The sequence below is a fragment of the Thamnophis sirtalis genome, unplaced genomic scaffold (genome assembly GCF_051295495.1).
Source record: "Thamnophis sirtalis isolate CommonGarterSnake01/CBP01778 unplaced genomic scaffold, rThaSir2_p1.2 scaffold_14, whole genome shotgun sequence".
Classification (NCBI taxonomy): domain Eukaryota; kingdom Metazoa; phylum Chordata; class Lepidosauria; order Squamata; family Natricidae; genus Thamnophis; species Thamnophis sirtalis.
Genome location: NW_028261394.1, coordinates 30,097,106 through 30,124,258, shown reverse-complemented (window position 1 = coordinate 30,124,258; position 27,153 = coordinate 30,097,106). Strand labels below are relative to the sequence as shown.

The following is a 27,153-nucleotide window of genomic DNA, read 5'->3' as shown; positions in this document are numbered from 1 at the left end:
TAATTTCCATATAAGTATCCACAAATATACCATTACATCTTAACAAACACTATTATGTAGCATCCATTATTATATCAATTCTTCTCACCTTCTACCCACAATAACTCTCATTTGCTCTTCTGCTTTCCATACACCATATCATACCCTTTCCCGCACCTGCACTACCTCCTCTCCCTCTCTCCTCCACTCTCCCTCCTTCCTTCCCTCTACAATCCCTCTCTTCTCTACTTCCCCTTCCTCTCTCCTTCTTCTTTCTCCTCTTTCTGCTCCTTCTTTCTCTCCTACACTTTTCCTCTGCTTTCCTCTCACCTCTCTTCCCTTCCACACTCTCCACTTAGCTTACAGGGTGTATTTCAGCATCTGAGCAGACTCAGTTTAATATTGATGCTGTTAATAATCACATTCCAATAATCATCTTTCATATTAGTAATTATACATACATCCCCCTTTTAAATGTATACATATATAGCAATTCCATTATTATTACCCACCCACCCCCTTCATCATCTTCGTTGCTCTTCTCTGCACTTGTATTTTATTGGCTTGTAGAAAACAAACGTTATAAAACAAAACTTAAGGAAGGAATTTTTGTTTATCGACAGAGGTAAACAGTGTGCCCCCCCACAAGAGACAAAACTATATGGATGTGTAAGCATAGTGGATGAAGTATAGGTTATTTTCCAATAAAAAAGAAGAAAATTTTAGTGAAATGATAGAAGTTTTGCAGAGGCAAAAATACAGAGCCAATAAACCCCAATGGAAAAGAGCATCGATTACATGAGAACACTGTGTGTTTGTGTGTGGGTGTGGGTGTGTGAAGCCAGAGGAATAATTCTCTCATTTTCAGTTCTAGGACACAGTGTCTTATGCCTAAGGATATTTACCCATGTAGTAGAGCTGCATTACTATTATCATTTGATTTTTCCTATGAACTATATTCCTATTGCTATCTTTTGATTATATCACTTCGGTGTTTGTAGGTATCTTAAGAGTTTATGCCCTGGAGATAAATTCCTTGTGGGAGGGTGGAGATTCGTTCTCCGATCTTGTGGGTTGGTTTCCGAACGTTTCGTTACTGGGCTAGGTAACATTACAAGCCCCCACCCAGGGGTGGGTTGCTCCCAGCATTATTGCCAGTTCGTTGGCCGCAAAAATTTTTCATGTGTGCTCACTTTGCTCAAGCACCCATTAGAGGAATGCTCTGCGCATGTGCGCATTTGCGCAAAAATAGATCTATGCATATGCAAAACATTAAAAAAAGAAAAATAAATAAATTTGTGCAATTACAATTGTTCTGTGCATGCGCAGAAATGAAAATCAAGATGGCAGCCCCATAGGAGAACCAGATTGGGGGCATGGCAGGCCTGGGTCACTGCCGGTTCCAGTGACCCAAGCCATCAAACCACTACCTGTTTGGCCGAACTGGTTCGAACTGGTAGGAACTCACCTCTGCCCCCACCCCACCCCAACCAGCACTTTATCTCCCAATGACCCTCACCTGACGTAACCTCCCCATCACCAGACTCACCACAAGACCCTCACTTGACACACCCACAGTTGACCTACCACAAGACCCATCACAAGACCCAGACCTGATGTGATCTCCCATCAGAAGACCTATTGACCACGTGAAATCCTTATAAACAGAATAAAACTGGCACTGACATCTCCTAACTTCCACTGAAAATGTTACCTAGCCTGGTAATGAAACATTTGGAAACCAACCCACAAGCTTGGAGAATGAACATCTGCCTTCATCCTACACCCAAGCTACAGATATTCGCCACCGTCACAAATTCCTTGTGTGCCCAATCCAGAGGTGGGTTGTTCCTGGTTCGGCCCGGATCGGCCGAACTGGTAGTAGTGGTGGAGGGAAGCTCTTTCCATCTGCCCAGCCGCTTCTGCGCATGTGCAGAAGCATTGCACATGCGAGAGAGAGCATGAGTGAAATGGTAGCACCAGGATTTGAAACCCACCTGTGGTGCAATCCTATTCTATTCTATTCTATTCTATTCTATTCTATTCTATTCAACCCAACCCAACCCAACACTACACTACACTATTTTCCATTCCATTCTATTTTATTCTATTCTACCCTGTCCTATCCTACTCAACACCACACTACACTATTTTCTATTCTATTCTATTCTATTCTATTCTATTCTATTCTATTCTGTCCTGCCCTATCCTACTCAACACTACACTATTTCCTATTGTATTCTATTCCATTCTATTCCATTCTATTCAACCCAACACTACACTATTTTCCATCCCATCCCATCCCATTCCATTCTATTCTATTCTATTCTATTCTGTCCTGCCCTATCCTACTCAATACTACAGTACACTATTTCCTATTCTTTGCTACTCTACTCTACTCTACTCTACTCTACTCTACTCTACTCTACTCTACTCTACTCTACTCTACTCTACTCTACTCTCCACAGTTTATTTCTTCTTATTGAGTCTTCTGAAAGTTGATCTTCTGCCCGGAGTATCCACTTGACCATTTCCCCATTGCCCCAACAAATATACACTGAGTCATTTTTTCACTCAAGCCCAGTGAATTTGTTTGATGCATGATTTTAACGGGTTTTTGAGAAAGCCCGGTGCTACTTTGCAAAGCCCGTAATCAAATTCAGAGAGAAGAAGAAAAGCTTTGTTGAAACACAAGCCCTTGGCACTCAGGCATATAAATCATACCTAAAAGACTCTTGTGCTAGTGGTGTAACTCTCTAATTGACATCTGTTTTGGAATGGTAGGTTGACCCAGCCAACAAACCTGTCTTGATATTCTGTCCGAGAAGCCAAAGAGACATGTGAGGTCCTTGACAAAAATTTGGACTTCATTCTCTTAACCTTCAGGTGGTTAATGTTAAGGAACTGTTTTCTTTTCAATGAATTACACAGAAAGCTTTGTTCAAAGGTAGCATAGAGGGGGGGGGGAAGCAAATGTGTGAAGTGGAATTAAGAGGACAATTGTATCCTTTTTCAGGGCTCTCTTCCGAAAGTTATCATGGACCAGGATTACGACTGAATCATACAAACAGTCTCTTCAGGGCGAAACAGCATGAAAACCTGTTTTGTCTGCCCTGAATATTATGTCAAACACTGGGTGACTCAAGCACCTGCTGCTTAAAATTACTTCAAGTTTGTTTTCGGCTGATCTACTACAAGGACTCCATCTTCTGGTGGAGGGCTAGAAAGCCAACTAGAACGAAATGCAAGATAAAAGGATAAAATGATAATTGGAACAAAGCAAAGATATTCCAACAGTCAAGACTAAGGGTAGTGATGCTGGAGAGCTTAAGCAGATTTTTCTGTACTGTTCTTTTAGCCATCTCCACCAAATTGCCCAGGGAGATAAACAACTGTATATTATTTCATGACTACAAGCTACCAGTTGTTATCACAAAAGTTATTCCCATGCAATACGCTACCTTAATAAATAAATACAAACAAAAATACCAAGCAATATCAAGCTAGGAATCTTTTTTATATTACAGATTTTGATGTCTCTGCTGTGGTATTGTTGATACACAGATGAACTCACATATGTGAGTTCATATATATACTTTTGCTTCCAGATTTCTCCTGCTCTGATTTCCTGAACAATTTTTTAAGGAGAAGAGGGAGATGTTTTTGGGAGGTTTTTCTGCTAAAGATCCTCAAGAGAACCAAGAGTACAATTTGTAATAAATTGTTCTGGATATATGAGAGAGAGAGAGAGAGAGGGAGGGAGGGAGGGAGGGAGGGAGGGAGGGAGGGGGGAGGGAGGGAGAGAGAGAGAGATGATAGATGATAGATAGATAAGAGGGAGAGATGATAGATGATAGATAGATTAGATAGATAGATAGATGGATGGATGGATGGATGGATGGATGGATGGATGGATGGATGGATGGATAGATAGATAGATAGATAGATAGATAGATAGATAGATAGATAGATAGATATGATAGATAGAAAATGCAAGAGGGAGAGATGATAGATGATAGACAGACAGACAGACAGACAGGCAGGCAGGCGGGTAGGTAGGTAGGTAGGAGATAGAAGATAGATAGATAATGATGGATAGATGATAGATAGATAATAGATAGATAGATAGATAGATAGATAGATAGATAGATAGGTAGGTAGGTAGGTAGGTAGGTAGGTAGGTAGGTAGAAGATAGATAAATAATGATAGATGATAGATAGATAGATAGATAGATAGATAGATAGATAGATAGATAGATAGATAGATAGATAGATAGATAGATAGATAGATAGATAAATGCAAATTTAGAATCCAGTCCAAATTTAGGGATAGATCAGTTATAAGCTCAACTGTCAAAATCAAAGATCAGCATCAATACCTGTTTTCCCACCAGAAACTAATATTACAAATAGTTTGCTTGTAAATCTCTACAGGAGTGTACGTTTGCCATGGGAATACAGTGCTAGCATTAAGATAAATAGAAGGGATGGAGGGAAGGATACAGGGAACAGGACGGGAAGGAAGAAAAGGAGGAAGGGAGGAAGGAGGAAAGAAAAAGGAAGGAAGAAGGAAGAGGGAGGAAGGGAAGGAAGGAGGGAGGGAGAAAGGAAGGAAGGAAGGGAAAAGGAAAGAAAAGGGGAAAAAGGAAGGAAGTAAAGAGGAAAAGAAGGGAGGAAGGAGGAAGAAAGAAAGAAAGAAACAAAGAAGGAGGGAAGGAAGAAGGAAGGAAAAAGAAAGGAAAGGAAAAAGGAAAAAGAAAGAGAAAAAGAAAGAAAGAAAAGAAAGAAAGAAACCCACTAGATGGCCATAAAGAAATACAGAAAGTTCCTGTCCTTTTTTTGTCATCTAGTGAATATTTCATTTTTTTTCTGCTAAGATCTCGTTGCTCTGTTATGGTTGCTGATAATGTCATGGTGATGTCCCTAGAGCACACCGACTAATTCTAAAACAGAATGTTTTTGATCCTGAGCTTGAAGCCGGAACAGGTTTATAAAGGCACTGGTGCTCCCTCAGTAAAGATGGTTTGCCATGTTACAGACTTGGAAGAAGCTTTTTTCCCTTGCAGCTGTGAAACTTTCAAATGAGTTTGGCTGTCAGATAGTTTGCCCTCGTTTGCATTTCATGCATTGTGATTTTTGGGGCACAGTCTTTGTTTTTATTCCAAGCTTTGTAGCTGAAAGGTTGAAGGGAATGGTCCATCTCTTTGACATTCAAACCAAAGCTATTCAAGTGGGAAACATTGAAAAGGATGAAGGACAAAGCTTGCAAAAGAAGGAATCAAATAAAAAGAAGAATAAAATAAAGAATGAATATGAAAAGAAGAAGAGGAAGAGGAAGAAGAAGAAGAGGAAGAAGAAGAAGAGGAAGAAGGAGGAGGGGGAGAATGATAGAGTGCCACATTTGGAGTATGTTTTTTTTTTTTAACTAGCTGGCTAGTATCCTGATCACACAGCTCTACAACCTGGCTTGCAGGCTTCATTTGCTACTTTAATAACTGCCAATATATTAATTTTGACACAGTGGCTCAGTGGCTAAGATGTTGAACTTGTCAATCAGAAGGTCGGCAGTTCAGCAGTTCAAATCCCTAGCGCTGCGTAACGGAGTGAGCTCCTATTACTTGTCCCAGCTTCTGCCAATCTAGCACTTCAAAAGAAGGTGTCCCAAAGACCTCAAGTGACATTTGAACCAACCCAATTCAAAATCAAAACCATTTTCTTAAAAAAAAGGGAAACGGAACATTTTATATTCAAAATGAGCCACCTTTGAACTTTTTTGCACTTTGTTGTGTGTGTGCTTTAGGCTCCAGATGTGTGGAAACCTTAATGAGGTGCTCCAAACTGCCACGTTTAGCATTTAATATGTTTAGTTTGATAATTATACTAACTGTATTTAGCTGATAACCTTTTAATTAAAATTTAACTGAAATTACACTTGAAAAGGGGCACAGTGGCTTAGTGGCTAAGATGCTGAGCTTGTCGGTCAGAAAGGTCAGCAACTTGACGGTTCGAATCCCTAGCGCCATATAACTGAGTGAACTCCTGTTACTTGTCCCAGCTTCTGCAAACCTAGCAGTTTGAAAGCACATAAAACATGCAAGTAGAAAAATAGGGACCACCTTTGGTGGGAAGGGAACAGTGTTCCATGCGTCTTTGGCATTGAATCATGCCGGCCACATGACCACGGAGACATCTTCAGACAGCGCTGGCTCTTCAGCTTTGAAATGGAGATGAGCACTGCCCCCTAGAGTCAGGAACAGCTAGCATATATGTGCAAGGGGAACCTTTACCTTTTAATATATTCATTTAGATGCCCCAAAATGTCTCATGAAGTTTGTAATCATGGCAGGACCAACAGTGGCACCAGCCAAGGGTGTCAGCTGGATATGTGTGTATGCATCAAATAATCAAGATGTGGCCAGAACCATAGGACCAAAGACCTATTAATTTTTAATGTGTGTTGAGTAAAAAAAAAAAAAAGAGAGAGATGAAGTTTTGATTCTAGTTTAATGAAAAGAAGGAATAGGGGAGACATGATAGCAGTGTTTCAATATATTTCAATATTGGTGGGAAGGGAACAGCATTTTGTGTGTCTTTGATGTTTCGTCATGCTGGTCACATGACCATGGAGACGTCTTTGGACAGCGCTGGCTCTTCGTCTTTGAAACGGAGATGAGCACCGCCCCCTAGAGTCAGGAATGACTAGCATGTATGTGTGAGGGGAACCTTTACCTTTACCTTAGCCCCTTGCAGTAGTTACAGTCTGTTAGTTGAACTATTTTTCCACAGCATCCAGCTAAGGAGAATGTATTGTTTCTCCACATCAATTTCCTTGTTAGCAGAGCTTGATAAAGCCATCAAGCACATTCTTACAACAAGTAGACTCAATAGGAGCTTTGGGGCATATTCAGTTTGTTGGAAGAAATGTCCTTCTGGGTTCAGTTCGAAGTGGGGGAAAAGACACTGGAAACATGGAGGCTGATCGGAAAGATGCTACAATGGGGGACAGGATCACATGGCTTGAGCTCCTGAACAGAAAAGGGGGGATCCCATGCTTCCAGATGTTGGGTGAAGAAGAAAGGAGAGAAAAAAGGAGTTTGCTGAGAGTTCCTGGGTTTTTTATACTCTCTGTTCAGCCCCAGCTCTGTTTCCTGTTCCTATGTGAGAAATGTATTCTGATTGGTTGTCAGACTTCTACGGGCAAAGGGGGTCTTAGCTAACTTTGTAGGTTGTGTGTATTTTGAGTTCCAAGCTTGGTTGAGTTCCCAGATGCCATGTGGTGCGTTTCTGTGGAAGGGTAATCCTACCTTTGTTATGTAGAATAGACCAACTCAGGCTTTTAAAAAAAATGGCCCATTGACAAAGTGGGGGTGGGCTATTAAGTGTGAGTCTGTTTCCTGCCCAAAAACATGTTTCTCCATTTCTGATCCATGGAAATATAACGTACTGCCTTTTCAATATTTCTCAGGATATTTCTTTTCTCTAGGAGAGAGGTGGGCTTTAACTTCCTACAAGTTTATGTGGCTTAACCCACAGGAGCACATTTCTTGCATGGGATTAGTCTCCCACAGACTTCAGTGTCCTCCTGTCCCCTTCCAAAAAAAAACACCATTGAATTGTAACTGCACACCAAGCCAAGATCATCTAAACCATGTTTGGGTTCATGTGTGAATTCAGTCACAGGATCACAAGGCTTTCATAACCTGGGCAACCCACCCTCCTTGAGGTCCACTAAACAAACAGGTTAGTGCAGTGCAGAACCACGTTTTAGCAGTGTCTCTGGTTTTGATGTGCACCAGAGACCGGGAAGCCTGGGGAGAAAACGATGCTTTCGAGCATCTCGTATGAAAACTCATACCTTGCGTTGTGCTTGCTTAGAGAGAGCCCTCTCCCCTCCCTCAAGCCACAGAGTGAAAAGAGGAGGAGCTGGAACAGCTCAGGCAGCTGCTCTCACTCCAGCTCACTCACTAGCTTTCTCGGCAGCATTGCTGCAAGCAGCTTAAAGCAGCCCTCTCCCTATCGCCAAGAGGTTGATGAACGGAGACTCCAGTTGATGATCTTGGCAACCGCCAAAGGGAAGCAAGTCTTCCAGATGCCCAATCAACTTGCTGGGACTTTTGAATGAAGTGCTTTGGATTGACCACCATGGAAAAGATCTTTGAAGTCAGATCAAGCATATAGAACCCATCAAGATCTCCTTCGGGGGGATGGGGGAGAAGCTTTGATCAAGAACTTCCACAACTTGTAGGCAAAACATACAGATCCATTAATTATTTTTTCTGGAAACATTTCCCCCCAAAGTGGGGCCATCCCCCCAAGAGAGCTCCCATGGAGGAGGTAGCAACGGATGTCAATTTTTGCACCACTGATATGTTTTTCAAGCAAGCCAATGGTTCCACTTGTTGGCCAAGAAAAACAGGAGCTGGACCAGAGATAGTCATTATCCCTGTGCTCTTTGGACTGATCTTTCTACTGGGCATGGTGGGCAACACACTGGTGTTGGTGGTCCTTGGCCGTCTCCCGCCAGGTGGACGTCCATCCCGCAGTGCCACCAACATCTTCATCCTCAACCTGAGCATTGCAGACTTCTCCTTCCTTCTCTTCTGTGTCCCATTCCAGGCCACCATTTACACCTTGCCGGAGTGGGTCTTTGGTGCCTTTTTCTGTAAGTGGGTGCACTATCTCGTCATGGCCACCATGCTCGTCAGCATCTTCACTTTGGTGGCCATGTCTGTGGACCGCTACATTGCTGTGGTCCATGCGAAGCGCTCCCTGTGCATTCGAAGCAAGCGGAATGCTACTCTTGGCGTCAGCATCATCTGGTGCCTCTCTCTCCTCTTTGCCATCCCCGTGGCTGAGCACCAGGAATTCTTAAATGGGCACCAGCAGGCACCCAACAGCTCTTTTTGCTGGGAAAACTGGCCTGGCCAACCAGGAGCCAAGCAGATGTACAAGGTGACCATCTTCGTGGTGGGTTATCTGCTGCCTCTGGTACTCATCACGTGCTGCTACACCAAGGTGGGTACCAATGGGGCAAGAGGGGGATGGAGATGGGAGGTAGGTATTTCCAAGCTGGCACGGCTGGCTCTCCTTTTGAGCCAACCCTGCTCAATCCCGGAACTTCTTTGCTTGCTAGAGTACATGGATGGATACTCCTCCCAAGCAATGTGCATAAAGCACTCTCTCCCCAATTCATTTATCCCTGCGAGTCCATATGTGACTTGAAATAAGGGAAAAGCAAGGAAGCGAAACCAGATTGTTACTCATAGCATCAGGATTGGGTTTCCTGCACCTCAGCTCTTGTGGATTGCAAACTTATAGCTTAGTGTGTGTGACCCCTGCCAAAGTGCTTCTTTTGAACTTTGCTTAAATTAAACTTGGGGATAGGACGATGTACAAATCCAGCCATTAACACAAGCCATTCATCTATGCAGTGCTGCGGAAAAGACTAGGGATTTCAAACCAGCTGAATCTGGGAATTTCTACATGATATAAAATGCTACACACTCACTCGAATGATCTTGCTAAGTTTGAGCTGAATTTGCCTAGTTAAAAACTAGAGAAATTCAGAAGAATAGAATAGAATAGAATAACAGAGTTGGAATGGACCTTGGAGATCTTCTAGTCCAACCCCCTGCTTAGGCAGGAAACCCTACACAACTTCAGACAATTGGTTATTCAACATCTTCTTAAAAATTGGAGCATTCACAACTTCTGGAGGCAAGTTGTTCCACTGATTAATTGTTCTAACTGTCAGGAAGTTCCTCCTTAGTTCTAAGTTGCTTCTCTCTTTGATTAGTTTCCACCCATTGCTTCTTGTCCTTCCCCCAGGTGCCTTGGAGAATAGTTTGAATATGTATGTATGTATGTATGTATGTATGTATGTATGTATGTATGTATGTATACACACCACACACACACACACACACACACACATACATACACACACACACACAATTATATCCAGGCTTGATTTATGCTACACACATATCCATAATGTGCTTTGTTTAGCTTTTTGTTTAATGCAGAACACTAATAAACATTGGTGAACCCATGGCTAACCAGGGGTTATAGTTTCAGGGTTGGCCACTGTAGCTGGTATAGACATCCCAGTTTAAAACAGGCATAGTTTAGCAGAGCCATGGGATTGACAATCCATATAATTCATATAATATAATATACATACATACACATTCTAAGTTGCTTCTCTCCTTGATTAGTTTCCATCCATTGCTTCTTTTTTTAAAAAAAAATTAAACAAACAAACATTAAAACCATCCCTTTCACCATATGTTTTAGCCTCCAGTCCCATGCAGTCTCCAGGCATTATAAAGTGGTATTAACACTTCACATGATCGTGATTCTACCCCTCTGTTTTTGCAGCTTAGAACTGTGTTGGCTTTTTGGGCAGCTGCTGCACATGGCTGGCTCTTATTTAAATGGTTCTCCACTAGGACTCTAAGATCTCTCTCACAGTTACTACTGTTGAGCAAGGTACCACCTGTACTGTGCCTGTGCATTTGGGTTTTCTTGCCTAAATGTAGGACTTTACTTTTTTCACCATTGAATTTCATTTCATTAACCTTGGTAGAACAGATAGGCAGCTTCTAAATCTAAATTCAACCTAGGGGACCATTTTTACTTTCCTAAATTTCTTGCCATAAGCGAAATGTCACCACTATGATTTCTTCTATGCACATATATACCCATCGAAGTAACAGAGTAAGGCCAGTAGAGCAAAAGAGACCTTTACTTAGATTTAAGATCCAGAATCATATTCTCCAAACAACATTTTTTTAAATATTTAGAAACCTGGAGAAAGAAAATCTGAACATATCCGCAACCAGACCCTAAGCAGATAATGGAGATAATGCTATTCGATCGTCTGATTATCATTTGATGAAATGCAAACCCAGCCTTCTCATTTTACTCTCTTTTCCTCTAATTGGTTTTTTTCCTTCTTCTAGTGATCAAGGTTAATATTTAATTTTTGGGAAGGGGTTGTTTTAGGCTAATACGGATGTTTGCTTGTCCCAGTTCCAATTAGTTCTTGAGAGAGGCCCATTTTTTTTTTAAAAAAAAGCAGAACTTATTTCTTTGCAAATGGTTGTAAGCAGTGGTGGGATGTTGCTGGTTTAACAACCGGTTTGGTGAGAATACGCTTTGCGCACATGTTTAAAACGCTTGAGCGCAGTGCTAAAAATGGAGCATTTAAAAGCTCAGGCACTTACCTTCTAAGCCAGCAATGGTAAGTCGAAGATCGAGGGGAGAAATCAGCTGTGCTGTGTGATTGAGGTGAGCTGGGGAGGGTGGGTGGGGCCAGCTGATCGTCAGAGCTACTGGTTTACCGGAACCTATCTGAACTGGCTGAATCCCACCTCTGTTGTAAGCCATTTTCAAAGCAAGATAAGTAACCAGCCTCAGAGAGAGAAAGAGAGAGAGGCGGGGGAGAGGGAGGGAGAGGGAGAGAGGGAGAGAGAGAAAGAGGGAGGGAGAGAGGGAGAGAGAGAAAGAAAGAGAGAGAGGGAGGAAGAGGGAGAGAGGGAGAGAGAGAAAGAGAGGGAGAGGGAGGGAGAGGGAGAGAGAGAAAGAAAGATAGAGAGGGAGGGAGGGAGGGAGGGAGAGGGAAAGAGGGAGAGAGAGAAAGAGAGAGAGAGACAGGGAGGGAGGGAGAGGGAGAGAGGGAGAGGGAGGGGGAGAGGGAGGGGGAGAGAGGGAGAGAGAGAAAGAGGGAGAGAGAGAGAGAGAGAGAGGGAAAGGGAGGGAGGGAGAGGGAGAGAGAGAGGGAGAGAGCTTCCCCTCTTGTTCTTCCCCAGACTGAGATACCATGAACATTGGTATGAATCAGAGGTGGGCTCCTACCGGTTCGGCACGCTTTGGCCAAGTAAGTAGTAACTCGGCCTGCCACATCCCCGAACCAGTTCTATGGCGTCTTCTTGGACTCCCTACCGCGCCTGTTTTTTGTTTTTTGTTTTGAGCTGCCCAATGTTGAAGAGCTGACATCAATCTTGAAAGCTGCTTCAAGTGAAACTAGCAGAATCGAGGTAGGATTATGTTGAGTTTCTTTCTCACTCTTGCTTCACCCTCTGGAGTGTGGAGTTGTTTCTCCTTAATGGTTCTTTCCTATCAAGGCCGTCTCTAATTCCTTTTGCACTGGATGGCTTGGCCCCAGCTTCTCTCCCTGCCTCAGTCCTACCTAACACTAGGGAAAATCTGCAGAGTGGACTATATGAGCATTGTCCTTTCCTCTTGATGAAAGGTAGAATGTAAATCTAATAAGTAAATACCCTATTAATATCCTCCTTAAGCCAAAGTGTACCTAATTAGCTTATAAATCAGTTTCACTATCATCAAATTGTAAAGCCTGTTTCCAAAGTGTATTTAAACAGTCAAATCTCTGAATATAACACAGCATACTTTTAGCTAGGACAAAAGTTTCCTTTATGAGAGTTCCTGTCCATTTTCTCCAGGAAGTGCCTGGTATCCCCTTGTTCCGGAATACCTTTAGGTCTTAAATTCCCATCAATTTTAACCTTTTGGTTTATCTGGGTTATGGGGGCAGGAAAGCCAGCAAAGTTATCAAACCAGTATTCCATTTATGGAACTGGCTGTTCATGAGCCAAGGGGGTGGAAGGGAGGAAGAGAGGAAGAGAGGGAGGGAGAGGGGAGGGAGGAGAGAGGAAGGGAGATGAAAAGGAGGAGGGAGGAGGAGGAGGAGGAGGAGGAGGAGGAAAGGAAGGAAGGAGATGGGAAAAGAAAGGAAGGAGGAGGAGGAGGAAGGGAAGGAAGGGATGGAAGGAAGGAAGGAGATGAGAATGAGAAGAAGGAAGGAGGAGGAGGAGAAGAAGGGGAAGGAGGAGGAAGAGAAGGAAGGGAAGGATAGAAGGAAGGAGAGGGGAATGAGAAGAAGGAAGAAGGAGGAGGAGGAGGAGAAGAAGAAGGAAGAGGCGAATGAAAGGTTCTCTCCAATGGGAAACTAAGCCAGAAAATCTCCCCACTTCCCCCACCCCAAACCTACACCTACACCTACAGTATAGGTGGTACCTTGCTCAATAGTAGTAACTGTGAGAGGGATCTTAGAGTCCTAATGGACAACCATTTAAATAGGAGCCAGCAGTGTGCAGCAGCTGCCAAAAAAGCCAACACAGTTCTAGGCTGCATAAACAGAGGGATAGAATCAAGATCACATGAAGTGTTAATACCACTTTATAAGACATTGGTAAGGCCACACTTGGAATACTGCATTCAGTTTTGGTTGCCACAATATGGAAAAATGTGGAGACTCGAGAAAGAGTGCAGAGAAGAGCAACAAAGACGATTAGGGGACTGGAGACTAAAACATATGAAGAATGGTTGCAGGAACTGAGTATGTCTAGTTTAATGAAAAGAAGGACTAGGGGAGACATGATAGCAGTCTTCCAATATCTCAGAGGCTGCCACAAAGAAGAGGGAGTCAAGCTATTCTCCAAAGCACCTGAGGGCAGGACAAGAAGCAATGGGTGGAAACTAATCAAGGAGAGAAGGAACTTAGAACTGAGCAGTTAGATCAATTAATCAGTGGAACAAGTTGCCTCCAGAAGTTGTGAAAGCCCCCACACTGGAAGTCTTTAAGAAGATGTTGGATAGCCATTTGTCTGAAACGGTATAGGGTTTCCTGCCTAGGCAGGGGGTTGGACTAGAAGACCTCCAAGGTCCCTTCCAATCCTGCTATTATATTGCATTGTAAACCAAAAGAAAAAAGCAAATTAGGTTTGAAGCCCATGTCCACTGAGACAGAAGTAAATCAGCTTTAGTTTCCCAATGGTCAACACTGTCACACCAACATTCCTGGTTTGGTTCCAGCTGCAGTGACGTCACATGCCTCATGAGAATATTACATCGATAGTGCAGATGACGTGTGCTCATAATGTCATCATTTCTGTCATTAGCTTGATGACATCACGACATGTACGACATCACTTCCCTCCCGCTGCGCCTTCCCAGACCTGGGTTGGCTCTGAATCTGAAGGGAAGGGATGGGGTGGTCATATGCAGGGGTTGGATTCAGCCGGTTCAGACTGGTTTGGGCGAACCTGTAGCTCTGACGATCCGTTGGCCCTGCCCAGCCGCCCCTGTGCTAGTCTGTCCTATATTTCCTTTGTTTGAAGCCCAGCTGATCAGCGCTGCCGCTGTTTCACTCATGGCGGCTGCAGTAGAAGCTCAGTTTTTGAGTTGTTTTCAAACGCACTGCGCTCTCTCTCAGCGAACCAGTTGTTACACTGGTTGAATCCCACCACTGGTCACATGGGCTCTATGAATATTCTATAGCAGAGGGCCATAAACTAAATATGATAAACTTCCAATTCCCTTCCAACCAGAGTGGTAACTTAGGAATGCAAATGGTTTCCTTCTGCGTCACCGCCTTGAGTGAGCCCGCCAGCCAGGGAGATAATAAATGCTATCGTTAATAGATGCATTTTCTTTTAATTAATTGACACAAGTACTTTAGTCTCCCAGATCTAATGGTTAAGTACATTCATTGCTTGGTTACAGTAATGCAGTAAAACTCTGTTTTTCAAAAGGTTAATCTAAATTTCGTTAGGGAACAGGATACAGGTTTTCTCCCCCTAATAATTTACTAATTATTATTTTTTTACAAAGATAAAGCATTGCCGAAACAAATGCACTCTTAAATAATGACAAGCTCCTGAAAATAAATGCTCAACTGCTGTTTACAAGAACAGTGCAAAAAAAGTTGCGTATTTCAAGGACCATTGATGCTGCTAATGTTGGCCATATTCCTATAATACAGGTAGTCCTTGACTTATGACCACAACTGAGCCAAAATTTTCTTTTGCTACATGACACATTTGTTAGGTCCATTTTGCCCCATGTTACAACCTTTCTTGCCACAGTTGTTAAGTGAATCACTGCAGTTGTTAAGTTAGTGACACAGTTGTTAAGTGAACTTGGCTTCTCCATTGACTTTGCTTATCAGCAGGTCGCAAAAGGGGATCATGTGCCCCCCTCCCCCCTGGAGACACTGCACCTGTCATAAATATGAACCAGTGACCACACATCCAAATTCTGATCATATGACTGCGGGGATCTGTAATGCTCATAAGTGTGAAAAATGTTCATGTCACTTTTTTAATCGGTCGTTAAATGAACTGTTGAAGGTTCGAGGACTACCTGTACACTTAACAGGACCAAAGGATGGTTATTGCAAGAGAAAAAGAAGTTAAAGGTAAAGGTAAAGGATCCCCTCGAACATATGTGCTAGTTGTTCCCGACTCTAGGGGGCGATGCCCATCTCCGTTTCAAAGCTGAAGAGCCAGCACTGTCTGAAGACGTCTCCGTGGTCATGTGGCTGCCATGACTAAACAGCAAAGGTGCACGGAACGCTGTTACCTTCCCACCAAAGATGGTTCCTATTTCTCTACTTGCATTTTTACATGCTTTTGAACTGCTACGTTGGCAGAAGCTGGGACAAGTAACAGAAGCTCACTCCAATATGCGGTGCTAGGAATTCGAACCATCAAACTGTCGACCTTTCTGATCGACAAGCTCAGCATCTTAGCCACCACCGTGTCCCTAAAAAGAAGTTAATTCATCTTAAATTAGAGCCTTAAATCTTGCCAAACCCCTGACTCACTCAGGCACACATTTAAATTAATTTCACGTAGTCACCTAAATCCCTTTTCAAGTCACTTGAGTTGTGGACCACCAACTGCTTGGAATTTAGTATAAAATGTTGAGAAATTTCACACCAAAAACAGTACTTGGGTAAAAAGGGATGAGAAGTTATGCAAATTTTTAGGATTCTTGGGCAAACTCTCAAGAATCTTTCAGGGTCTGAACATCTTTTAAACGTTTTGTCTTTCTGGTTTTTAAGATTATTTACTTTAAATAGAACAATGGGCACTATTTCGAGAGGCAGTGTTGTCTATGCTGAAGTTTGGGAATATCTTTTTAAGAAAGGATACTCCGTTTATGGAGCCCTAAGAATCTTGCCGAGTTCCCAAAACACAATGATGGTTTTTATCTTGATTACCCAATCTCTTGTTGGGGTTCTGAAAACATACTGAAAAACAAGCTAACCAAATGAATCAGATCCCTACAGTGTGCTTAGCTAAAATTAGATTAGATTAGATTAGATTAGAATAGAATAGAATAGAATAGAATAGAATAGAATAGAATAGAATAACAGAGTTGGAAGGGACCTTGGAGGTCTTCTAGTCCAACCCCCTGCCTAAGCAGGAAACCCTGTACTGTTTCAGACAAATGATTAACCAAGATCACTGTCAGGAAATTTCTCCTTAGTTCTAAATTGCTTCTCTCCTTGATTAGTTTCCATCCATTGCTTCTTGTCCTGCCCTCAGGTGCTTTGGAGAATAGCTTGACTCCTTTGTGGTAACCCCTGAGATGCTGGAAGACTGCTATCATGTCTCCCCTAGTCCTTATTTTCATTAAACTAGACATACCCAGTTCCTGCAACCGTTCTTCATACGATTTAGTCTCCAGTCCCCTAATCATCTTTGTTGCTCTTCTCTGCACTCTTTCTCGAGTCTCCACATCTTTTTTACATCGTGGCGACCAAAATTGAATGTAGTATTCCAAGTGTGGCCTTGGAAGGCATTATAAAGTGGTATCGACACTTTACGTGATCTTGATTCTTTCCCTCTGTTTATGCAGCCTAGAACTGTGTTGGCTTTTTTGGCAGCTGCTGCACATGGCTGGCTCCTATTTAAATGGTTGTCCACTAGGACTCCAAGATCCCTCTCACAGTTACTACTATTGAGCAAGGTACCACCTATACTGTACCTGGGCATTCTAGGACTCTTAATTCGAGTCTTGAGGGGTTAATCCAAATCCTACTCTTTTTACAGTATCCTTGCACCAAAACCTTACATTGATATGTAAATTGGTTGGAAATAAAGCTTGAGGTTTTTTTTGTTTTTTTTTAAATCCTCTTCTGGATTTCCATATTTTTCCTCCACTTTAGTCTGATATTATGTCTGGAAGGAGAAAGTAGCAATGTCCTTTCACAAGCGTACAATTTCAATTTTTTTTTAAAAAATCTATCCTTTTTTCCATTCCAACAGTGACCTTGTGTAAAAAAACCAACAACGTAACAGTTGGCTGGAGATAGCCTTCCACATAAACTGAGCGTGGGTGAGACAGTCTGGAATTACAGCACACAAGAAATTATCAGTGGTCCTCATTTACCCAAGAGAATGACCCATCCTGCAGATCAACCATTTCAAGGCACCAACATCTTAAGAATTTAGGGCAGTGGTGGGTTTCAAAAATGGTTTGAACCTACTCTGTGGGTGTGGCCTCCTTTGTGGGAGTGGCTTGCCACCCATGTGACTGGATGGGAGTGGCTTGCCGCCCATGTGACCAGATATGAAGATGCCGGCGACACTTGTCAGAACCACCTTAAATTACCTCACACACAGCACTGGCATGCATAAGAATATGATGTAAACTTGTTTTTTAAAAGGCATCTTTGGTTTGCGTTAAAAGAACTTCAACACACGCAATGTTCTGATTGCTCCACAAATGCAGTAGCCATCCTTATCTTTCACAGAGGCACTGAGTTTCGTAAATATGAGCATGATAGTGTAGAATAATCATATCCAAGGACCAGTGGTGGGTTTCAAAAATTTTTGGAACCTCTTCTGTAGGTGTGGCCTGCTTTCCGGGTCCACTGGTGGAACCTCTTCTAACCGGTTTGGTAGATTTGACGAACCGGTTCTACCGAATAGGTGCGAACTGGTAGGAACCCACCTCTGATTTAGGGTGACATGTTGAGAAATGTCACACCAAGTACAGTATTTGGGTAAAAAGAAGGACATTGATGAGATTAGGATTCTTGGAGCCAGGAATCTTTCAGGATTGGAACATCGTTTAAATGTTTTGCCTTTCTGGTTTTTTAGGATTATTTAAATTTAAATGCAATAGTCTCCTAGGCCAGGGGTCGACAACCTTAAACACTCAAAGAGTCACAAACGTCCTAAGCGGAAACACTCATTCAATTCTGGAAGTCCAGTTCCCCCACCATAGAGTCTCCTCCTAGCGCGATGTCCTTTTTCCTCTACCTGTCCTAACTGAAAGCCCTATCAATTGTGGAGCCGACTGGCAACAGGGAGCTGCAGCAGAGGGATGAAAGAGCCACATGCAGCTCCAGAGCCATGGGTTGCCAATCCCTGTCCTGGACTGTTTGATAAGTCCCTGCAGTCGTCTTGGCAAGATTTTCGAGAGACAGAGAAAGGGGAAGGAGGAGAGAGAGATCCAAAATCACCCAGCTTTCATGACTAAGGTGGAACTTGAACTCACTTTCCCCTGGTGATTGGCCCAAATCAACCAACCAGCTTTCATGGCTAAGGCAGGACTGGAATTTATAAATTTGTAGTCTCCTAGTTTCTAGCTTGGTGCCTTAACCATTAGACCAAGCTGGTTTGCCACTGTCTTCTTCTGCCTAGGGCCAAGAAAGAAAGACTGACCCAAAGTTGCCTCCTACCTTCTAATCCAGCTGCTTCTCAGATGATCTTCTAGAATAGTTAAGGACCCTCTGTAATCAAATCCAAGCAAGATCTGTCTCTGATGCCCTTGCTTCCCAGCAACGGGTCATTTAGGTCTAAAATGGTATTAATTGCACGAAGGCAGTTAATATCTATTTCCCCTGTGCATCTTCAAAATCAAATAGCAGGTTGAAGGTTGAGCAAATCAGCACTGAAGAGCAGGGGGAAGAAGAGAGGAGGGGGAGGGAGAAGCCAACTTGTTTCTTTTTCCCTTGTTTCTTATCCCCTTATTTTTTTAAAGTTCCATGATTTTTAATGAGCAGCAAAATTCCCCCAAGAAACTCAATTTGGAAAGGCGATCCAGAGCCATTTGAAATAATACAGAGTATTATTATTATTATTATTTTGGTTTTATTTTCAAGGGCAGCCTTCACTTTTGCAAATGGAGGCAGGGAGAAGAATCCTTTTGCATAAACAAAGCAGATGCAGGTTAATTAGCACAATGTTATGTCAACTCTGAGTCACGGAAATACGATGCCTTTCAAACAGGAGATAAAACAATTCCATTAAGATTAGTGGCTCTTGACAGATGTAACCTCCCTGAAGCTGAACAGTGATTTAAGGTGATGGCCATCAGCTCGTTAGGTGGATTTGCACAAAATGTTGAACTAATGTGGTCCAGGATTAAGTGACTGTATTTGTCCAGCTTTGACGTTCTCTTCTCTTCTCCTCACTTCTCTTCTCTCCTCTTCACTCCTCTTCTCTTCTTCTCTCTTTTCTTCTCTTCTTCTCCTCCCTTCCATTTTCTCTTCTTTTCTTCTCTTCTCCTCCCTTCAATCTTCTTTTATCTTCTCTTCTCCTCTTTCCTTCCATTTTCTCTTCTCCTCCCTTCAATCTTCTTTTATCTTCTCTTCTCATCTCATTTTCCCTTCTCCTTCCATTTTCTTTTCTCTTCTCCTCCCTTCCATTTTCTCTTCTCTTTTCTTCTCTTCTCCTCCCCTCCTTTCCATCTTCTCTTCTCTTCTTCCCTTCCATTTTCTCTTCTCTTCCCTTCTCTTCTCCTTCCCTCCCTTCCATCTTCTCTTCTCTTCTTCCCTTCACTTCCATTTTCTCTTCTCTTCCCTTCTCTTCTCTTATCCTCCCCTCCCTTCCATCTTCTCTTCTCTTCGTCTCTTCCCTTCCATTTTCTCTTCCCTTCTCTTCTTCTCCCCTCCTTTCCATCTTCTCTTCTTCTCTTCCCTTCCATTTTCTCTTCTCTTCCCTTCTCTTCTCCTCCCCTCCTTTCCATCTTCTCTTCTCTTCTTCCCTTCACTTCCATTTTCTCTTCAACTGCAAGTCTAGTCCAGGCAACCTCTCTCTGAGAATCAGACACGATTGAACAGAAGAAAAAAAAATGTATGTATATACTGGACAACTTATAAACAGCTTTGTTCATTATTTCAGGAATATTTCCTTATCTAAACCAATGATCAAGAGAATGACCAAGACTGGGCAAAAAAGTAGGTGCAATGGAAGCAGGTTTTGACTTCCCGCTGGCTTCCCCATTGATTTTGCTTGTGGGACGGTGGCAGGGAGTGTCAGAAATCATGACCACGTGACCATGGCTGACTGCAGTGGCATAGTGATGATGTAGGACAGCATGGCAGGGCTGCAGGAGGTAGTGTTGCAATGGCCATAATTTTGTTATTTAACCTGATCTGAAGATTCCTGAAATTTCAATCCCACCACAGAAGTAATGGGCCCTGAATTTTGGGCACATTCTTTAACCTAGTATCAGGCACAAAGGATCAGCTCCACACATGAAAGTCCAATTCAACTAATTTATTGCTACCTATCCTTGTGCACATGAATATTCTTCACCAACCTGCTATGAACTCGATTAGGGTCACATAATTCAAGGGGATGGGGTGGAGTTAGTTCACTTGTGGCTATGTAGGGATTCTAGGCTGATCCCTCTTTAAGCTCCACCCCCAGGGTTTGCCACTTCCTCCCTTACATTAGTCCATTTGAGCTACCTTCATTTTAAAAAAATGATTGTCCTACGATGCTTCAGTTGAAGATTACAGACAGACAAACAGACAGGAGAGTTTTAGTAGTATATAGATAGCTAATATGTAGTGCAGTTTCTTAAAAACACCTGAGAGCAGAGGTGATATTCAGCCAGTTCTGACAGGTTCTAAAGAACCAGTAGTGGAAATTTTGAGTAGTTTGGAGAACCAGCAAATAGGCTGGCCCCGCCCCCATTGCCTCCCAGCTAATCTTCTTTTGTTTCCCTGAACAGGATAACGGAGCTGGAAAGCAGGTTAGCGGGGTGGGAATGGGGATTTTGCAGTATCCTTTCCCCTGCCATGTCTACAAAGTCACACCCACCAAGCCATGCCACGCCTACCAAGCCCCGCCCACAGAACTAGTAGTAAAAAAAAATTGAACCCTACCACTGAAGGGGTTACAGTGATCTCATTGTACTGATTACAGACTGATCAAATGAGGGGGTAGATTCATTATTCTCTTGCAAACTCCAGCAAGTTTGGGAAAACCTGATATTTGCTGAAATAAGGCAACATTTTCTTTCATTCTTTCTTTCCATAGGTTTTATATCACCTTCATAAAAAAGTGAAGAATATTTCCAGGAAGTCAGAGAGATCAAAGAGAAAGGTAAATGACAAACAGCAATCACTAAGCATTGTAGATGAGGAAGATATTTTGTGTTTCACACAAAGTAATCAAAATGTGGTACGTCTGTTTCTATGAGAGATGATGCTCACAGGAGGGAGGGGGGAGCTGGTGTGAAGGACAACGATGAGGTGGCAGTTTCCCAGAAAGGAGTGAGCATATTCTAGAAAGGGAGGGGGGAGGACAAGAAACAGCCCAGCCCAGAGATGGTTAGGAGATAGAAAGAGGATTCAAATAACCACTCCCTAAAACAGGGGTGTCAAACTTGATTTCATTGAGGGCTGCATCAGGGTTGTGTTTGACCTTGGGGGTGGCAGGGGGGCCGTGGCCAGGGAGGGCATGGCCAGCTCAATGTCCCTCATTTGGGGGGGGGCACCTGTAGTGGCCAAGTGCTAAGGCAGGACTTCTCTGAGAACCTCCCTGCTTCTCATTATAATCTCCTTCCTTCCTTTTCTTGTTTTTCCTTCCCTCTTCACTCTCCTTTCTTCTTCCTTCCCCTTGTTGGAGGAAATGTCCTTCTGGGTTCAGTTCCAAGTGGGGTGGGGGGAAGACACTGGAAACATGGAGGCTGCTTGGAAAGATGGTTTCATGGTGGACAGGATCGCATGGCTTGAGCTTCTGAACAGAAAAGGGGGTTCACATGCTTCCAGATGTTGGGTGAAGAAGAAAGAGAGACCGAGATGCTGAAAGTTCCTGGTTTTATGCCCTCTCTGGCCTTTGATCTTGAGTTTGTATTCTGATTGGTTGTCAGGCTCCCATGGGGCCATGCAGGGGAAACTCTGTAGGCTGTGTTTTGAGTCCAGGTTTGGTTGGGCATTGCTTCTTGCCAGATGCCCTGTGGTGAGATGGGTAAAGGGCTAAATGTCAAGGCTGCTTCACTTATTAACCAAGAAAGAAACCACTCAACTCCATTTTGGCAGAATTAAGAGTACTTTTACTGATTATAAGTAAATAGAAGCTAAGCAAAGCTGGATCTGAGCAAAAGCGCGCAAAAGCATTAGATATCAATACCTGACCCATTCCCCTCCCCTCGGTAACCCCAGTCCATAGTCCAATCCAATATCTCCACAGCTGTCAGGTGGGAGACATCTTCAAAAATCATCATCAGGTTGGTATGCCGGACAGTTGGCTTTGGCGGGAAACTCCCCTCCTTGCCACATGCGCAGTAGATGGTAAGAACAACTCCCAATTAACAGTCCTCCTGTACAGATTATTTCCCTCACCCAAATACCATTCCCTCCTTCCCTGTTTCAATGGCAGCCGAAAAACAAGCAGCAAAACAGAGGTTGACAGCTAATACTATCATGCCTTAATCCCATCACCCTGGAGCTGTTATGTAGAATAGATTGGCTCAGGCATTTTAATGGCCCAATGACAAAGGTGGAGGCTATTAAGAGTGGGGCTGTTTCCTACCTAAAAACACATTTCTCCATTTCTGATCCAGGGAAATATAATATTCTGTCTTTTCAATATTTCCCAGGATATTTCCTTTTTCTAGGAAAGGGGTGGGTTTTAATTTCCTACACCCTCTTTCCTTATTTTTCCTTCTTTGCCCTCTTTCCACCTTTCCTTTCTTTTCTTTGTCTTTCCTCTTTCTCTTTCTCTTTCTCCTTTCCTGTCCCTTCTTGCATGCTCAAATGCAACAGGGGAAACATTTCTTTTGTTTTGCTTTTACTTTGTTTTGTTCTGTTTTCGGCTGTGATGGCCTCCTGCAGCCCTCTACCAAAGAAAATGGAGCTGGAGGGGAGGGGGAGCATTTTTACTGGCAGAGACACAGAGGGGCGGTCTTTTGCTGTTTCCAGGGTGGCCCCACAGGCAAGATCTAAATATCTCATGGGCTGGATTTGGCCCACACACCTTCAGTTTGACACCCCTCCCTAGGATATATTTATTAGGGTGAGAGTAATAAGCGTTTAGTCTGGCAAGATTCTGTCTCTTATATGTAAGCAGATAAAGAACTGGACCCTGGTTGAACCAGTTTGATTTAATGGTTAAAGCGCCAGATTAGAAAGCAGGAGACCATGAGTTCAAGCCCTGTCTTAAGTCACAAAAGCCAGCTGGGTGACTTTGAGCCAGTCCCTCTCTCTCAACCCAACCTACCTTACAGGATTGTTGTTGTGAGGAAAGTAGGAAGAGGAAAGGTGTGTTCAATATGTTTGCCACCTTGAGTTATTTGTAAAAAGGCAGGATACAAACAAACCAGTGGTGGGATTCCAATTTCTTTACTGCTGGTTCAGTGGGCGTGGTTTGGTGGGCGTGGCATGGCTTGGTGGGCGTGGCAGGAGAAGGATACTATAAAATCTCCATTCCCTCCCCACTCCAGGGGAAGGTTACTACAAAATCCCCATTCCCTCCTGATCAGCTGGGACTCGGGAGGCAGAGAATAGATGGGGGCAGGGTCAGTCAGAGGTGGTATTTACCGGTTCTCCAAACTACTCAAAATTTCCACTACCGGACCTCCAGAACTGGGCACAACCTACTGAATACCACCTCTGAAACAAATAAATACATACATAAACCCAGTAGAACCTTTGCTGTGCAATCAACTGAATTTTCATGTAAGAAACTCACGAAGGGTGATAACTAGCAATATTTTTCCCCTGAAAGCGAGCCAACGGTTTGTCTTCTCCCAGGCATTTAAGGTTAAGGGTTTTCATGCTGTGCATATTTAAAAGTTTCTGTGAGCTGCTGTTTTGCAACCAATTAGCAAGATGACCATGTTTGATTAAAGTTCTTAGCCCAGGTAAATGTATTTCCAAGCAAGGATTTTAATCAGTTGATCATCCTCTGTTCACCAAATGTTGCCATGAAACCCAACGTTATTTTGAAATACTGCCACGAGGAAGGTAAGCGTACAGTTATAAATAATAGTACAGTTCTAAATTATTATTATTTTTTATTATTTTTAAAATTGCAGGGAGTTGGCTGGAGGGCTTAGTTGTTGGTTGCTTCAGATTAATAATCTTAGGGACTGAGAGCTTCCCTTAATAAGCAGGCTGGTCAAATGAGGGGTTCCCAATGTGCAGGAGCACATTGGGAACAGGCTCCAGCTATTCTTCTGCCCCATTGATCTCTGACTCTGAAGGCAGCTGATAACTGGCATACGGCTCTGTCCCCCTCTCTGCCTCCAACGCAGAGCCCTCATCAGAGTCTTCCCCAGACTCCAGGACTGGCCCATGTTCCTCCCCAACCTCCTCACTGTCTGAGTTTGCTACCAGCTCTGCTGGCCACTGTTGGGCCACAACAGATTCTAAGAAAGGGAGCATATCCCACTTTCAATCAGCAGTCGAAACAAGGGACAAAAGCCACTTAGAAACTGGGGTGAGTTTACCAGAAGCTTGCAGAATTAGGAGGTTTTCTTTTCTTCCATCTGTTGATGAAATTCAAATAATCTTTCTAGTTCCTCGCGAAAGGAAGATGAAAGTGCCTGTTTTCAAAAGCAGAGACAAATAACACAGCTTAGGCAGGTCCCATGCTCTGAGATCTGAAGACTGAAGCCCAGCATCGCTAGGCAAAGCTGGAGGTGGGAAGCCAGTTTGAAACCCAGGAGAAAATAATGCTAACCATGACCATGTCCCGATATTCAGATTCACAATGAGTTTGCCTACTGAACTTCTGTTCCAGAAAGGCCAGTGGTAGGATCCTGCCGGTTTAACAACCGGTTCGGTGATCATGTGCTTTGCGTGCTCTGCGTCTCCCTATCCCGTGCCTGACCCAGACCCCACATGCATTACCAGTTTTAACAAAACTTATCTTCCACGTTACTTCTGGGGAGTAAAACAGCTGAGGTGCAGCAATCCGCTTCGCAATCAGCTGAGAGGATATAGGCAAGTAAAGCGCAGGGGCAGGTGGGTAGGCCAACCTGATCATTGGAGCGAACTGGTTCGCTCCCCAGCTGATCGTCAGAGCTACCAGTTCACCCAAACCAGTCTGAACCAGCTGAATCCCACCCCTGCTTTCAGTCCTCAGCACCCTATAGATATCAGAAGACATTGGTGTCTTCGATACGGAGAGTCCTTGACTTACGACCACAATTGAACCCCCCCCCCCCCCGGATGTCTTTTCCAAAGCGAGACAGTAGCTAAGTGAATTTTGCACCATTTTCTTTGATTGATTTTCTATGAACTACATTTCTTAGTGCTTAATAAACATTGTGTTGTCTGGGTAAATAATTTGCTTAACAATACAAATTACATTCTTAATCTCCACGCCTCTTTCCCAACCATTGGTAAAATAAATTCCATGTTTGATAATATTTTACACCTTCTTTCTGTTTAATTTTCAATGCCAATATCAACATTCCAAATATCACCCAGAATTAAATCAGAGTCTAAGGCATAGCTTTCATCAAAGTTCCAATTTAATAAGAGAGACATGTTGGTACAATATGTGGAAAATCCGAATCTGAAAGCTTCCTGGGGTTCCCACCCAGTTGAAAGTTCCTGATCTTGCTCCCACACCCACAAGTCCATCACATGGTCCAATCTTCCTCTGCCACACTGGCATTTTCACCCATCTAGTTCCGGTCAGGTACAGAGGTGCAGAGACAAAGAATGACCTTAATTTCTAGAAAGGAAACACATTCTACTCCTTACTATTCCCCCTCCCAATTCCCCACTAATGAAACAGCATAGTAAAGAAAGAGAGAGAGTGTGGCAGGGCAAAGATCCTAAAAGGGATATGACTGCAGGCCTGACAGCCAGTCTATATCCATTTCTGCACAATCTAGTATCTTCTTGACTATTTCTTCATCTCCTGCAACCGTCATAAATATGAGCCAGTTAGCAAGCATCCAAATATTGATCATCTAACTGTGGGGATGCTGCAATGGCCATAAGAATGAAAAAGACCACTTTTTTCCATTGTAACTAAACAAATGATATAAGTAACTAATACTACTCTATATAGTCTCAGTAAAACCACGCCTAGAATAGTGCGTCCAACTTTGGTCACCACGCTATAAAAAAGATGTTGAGACTCTAGAAAGAATTCAGAGAAGAGCAACCAGGATGATTAGGGGACTGGAGGCTAAAACATATGAAGAACGGTTGCAGGAACTGGGCATGGCTAGTCTAGTGAAGAGAAGGACCAGGGGAGACAGGATAGCCATATTCCAATATTTGAGGGGCTGTCACAGAGAGGATGGGATTAAGATATTTTCCAAACCACCCGAAGGCCAGACAAGGAGCAATGGATGGAAACTGAACAAAGAGAGATTCAACCTGGAAATAAGGAGGAATTTCCTGACAGTGAGAACAATCAACCAGTGGAACAGAAGTTGCCTTCAGAAACGGTGGGAGTTTCATCACTGGAGGCTTTCAAGAAGAGACAGGGCTGCCCTCTGTCAGAAATGGTATAGGCAGGGTCTCCTGATTGGGCCGGGGTTGGACTAGATGACCTCCAAGGTCCCTTCCAACTCTATTAATCCTTAAAGTCAAGGACTAACCTATTTCTCATCTGCAAAAGGATGATCTGACTGCAAGTAAGAGCTGCCTTGAGTCCATTCCTTATCAAGAACAAAATCATTGAGAGTCTAAAACATCCCTCAAAACAACCGAGGCAGGCGATATTTCCAAGGAAGCCTCATTCTTTCACTCTGGATTCCTTTGGCCACCAGACAAACTTTTTAAAAAGAAAAACAGGAAACTCAGACACTCCTACGATTTGACGACTGATATAATTTAAAATAATTTGCTCTCGTATATGTATTAGAACAGCAAATCAGTTTTCCATCAAAAGCATTTTTTTTTGGCTGAAATACTGTACTTTCCTCTGGCCATTAGCTGTTTAGTTCCTGCTCCTATAATATTATGCTCAGCAATATGATAATTATATCATATTGATGGATATAAATGGGGCATAATGCCCGGATTTGTACATTTAACTATCGCAGATATAATTGCAGCGAGACTGTATTTATTTAGACAAATAGTAGTTATTTGTCTATGGAGATTCTCAGCCATCCAGGCAGAGGTGGGTTCTTACTGGTTCGGACCAG

At 43.0% G+C, this 27,153-nt stretch overlaps 1 protein-coding gene across 1 annotated transcript in view; it reads left to right on the top strand.

The window, feature by feature from the left end:
* The first annotated feature begins 8,304 nt into the window (after positions 1–8,304).
* The window catches only part of LOC106539151 (galanin receptor type 1-like), a 30,970-nt gene continuing 12,121 nt past the window's right edge, over positions 8,305–27,153 (top strand). Inside the window, exons 1-2 of the mRNA XM_014053852.2 lie at positions 8,305–8,994; positions 21,072–21,137. Of these exons, the coding sequence (XP_013909327.2) occupies positions 8,305–8,994; positions 21,072–21,137 (756 nt within the window). The remainder of the gene's footprint in view (positions 8,995–21,071; positions 21,138–27,153) is intronic.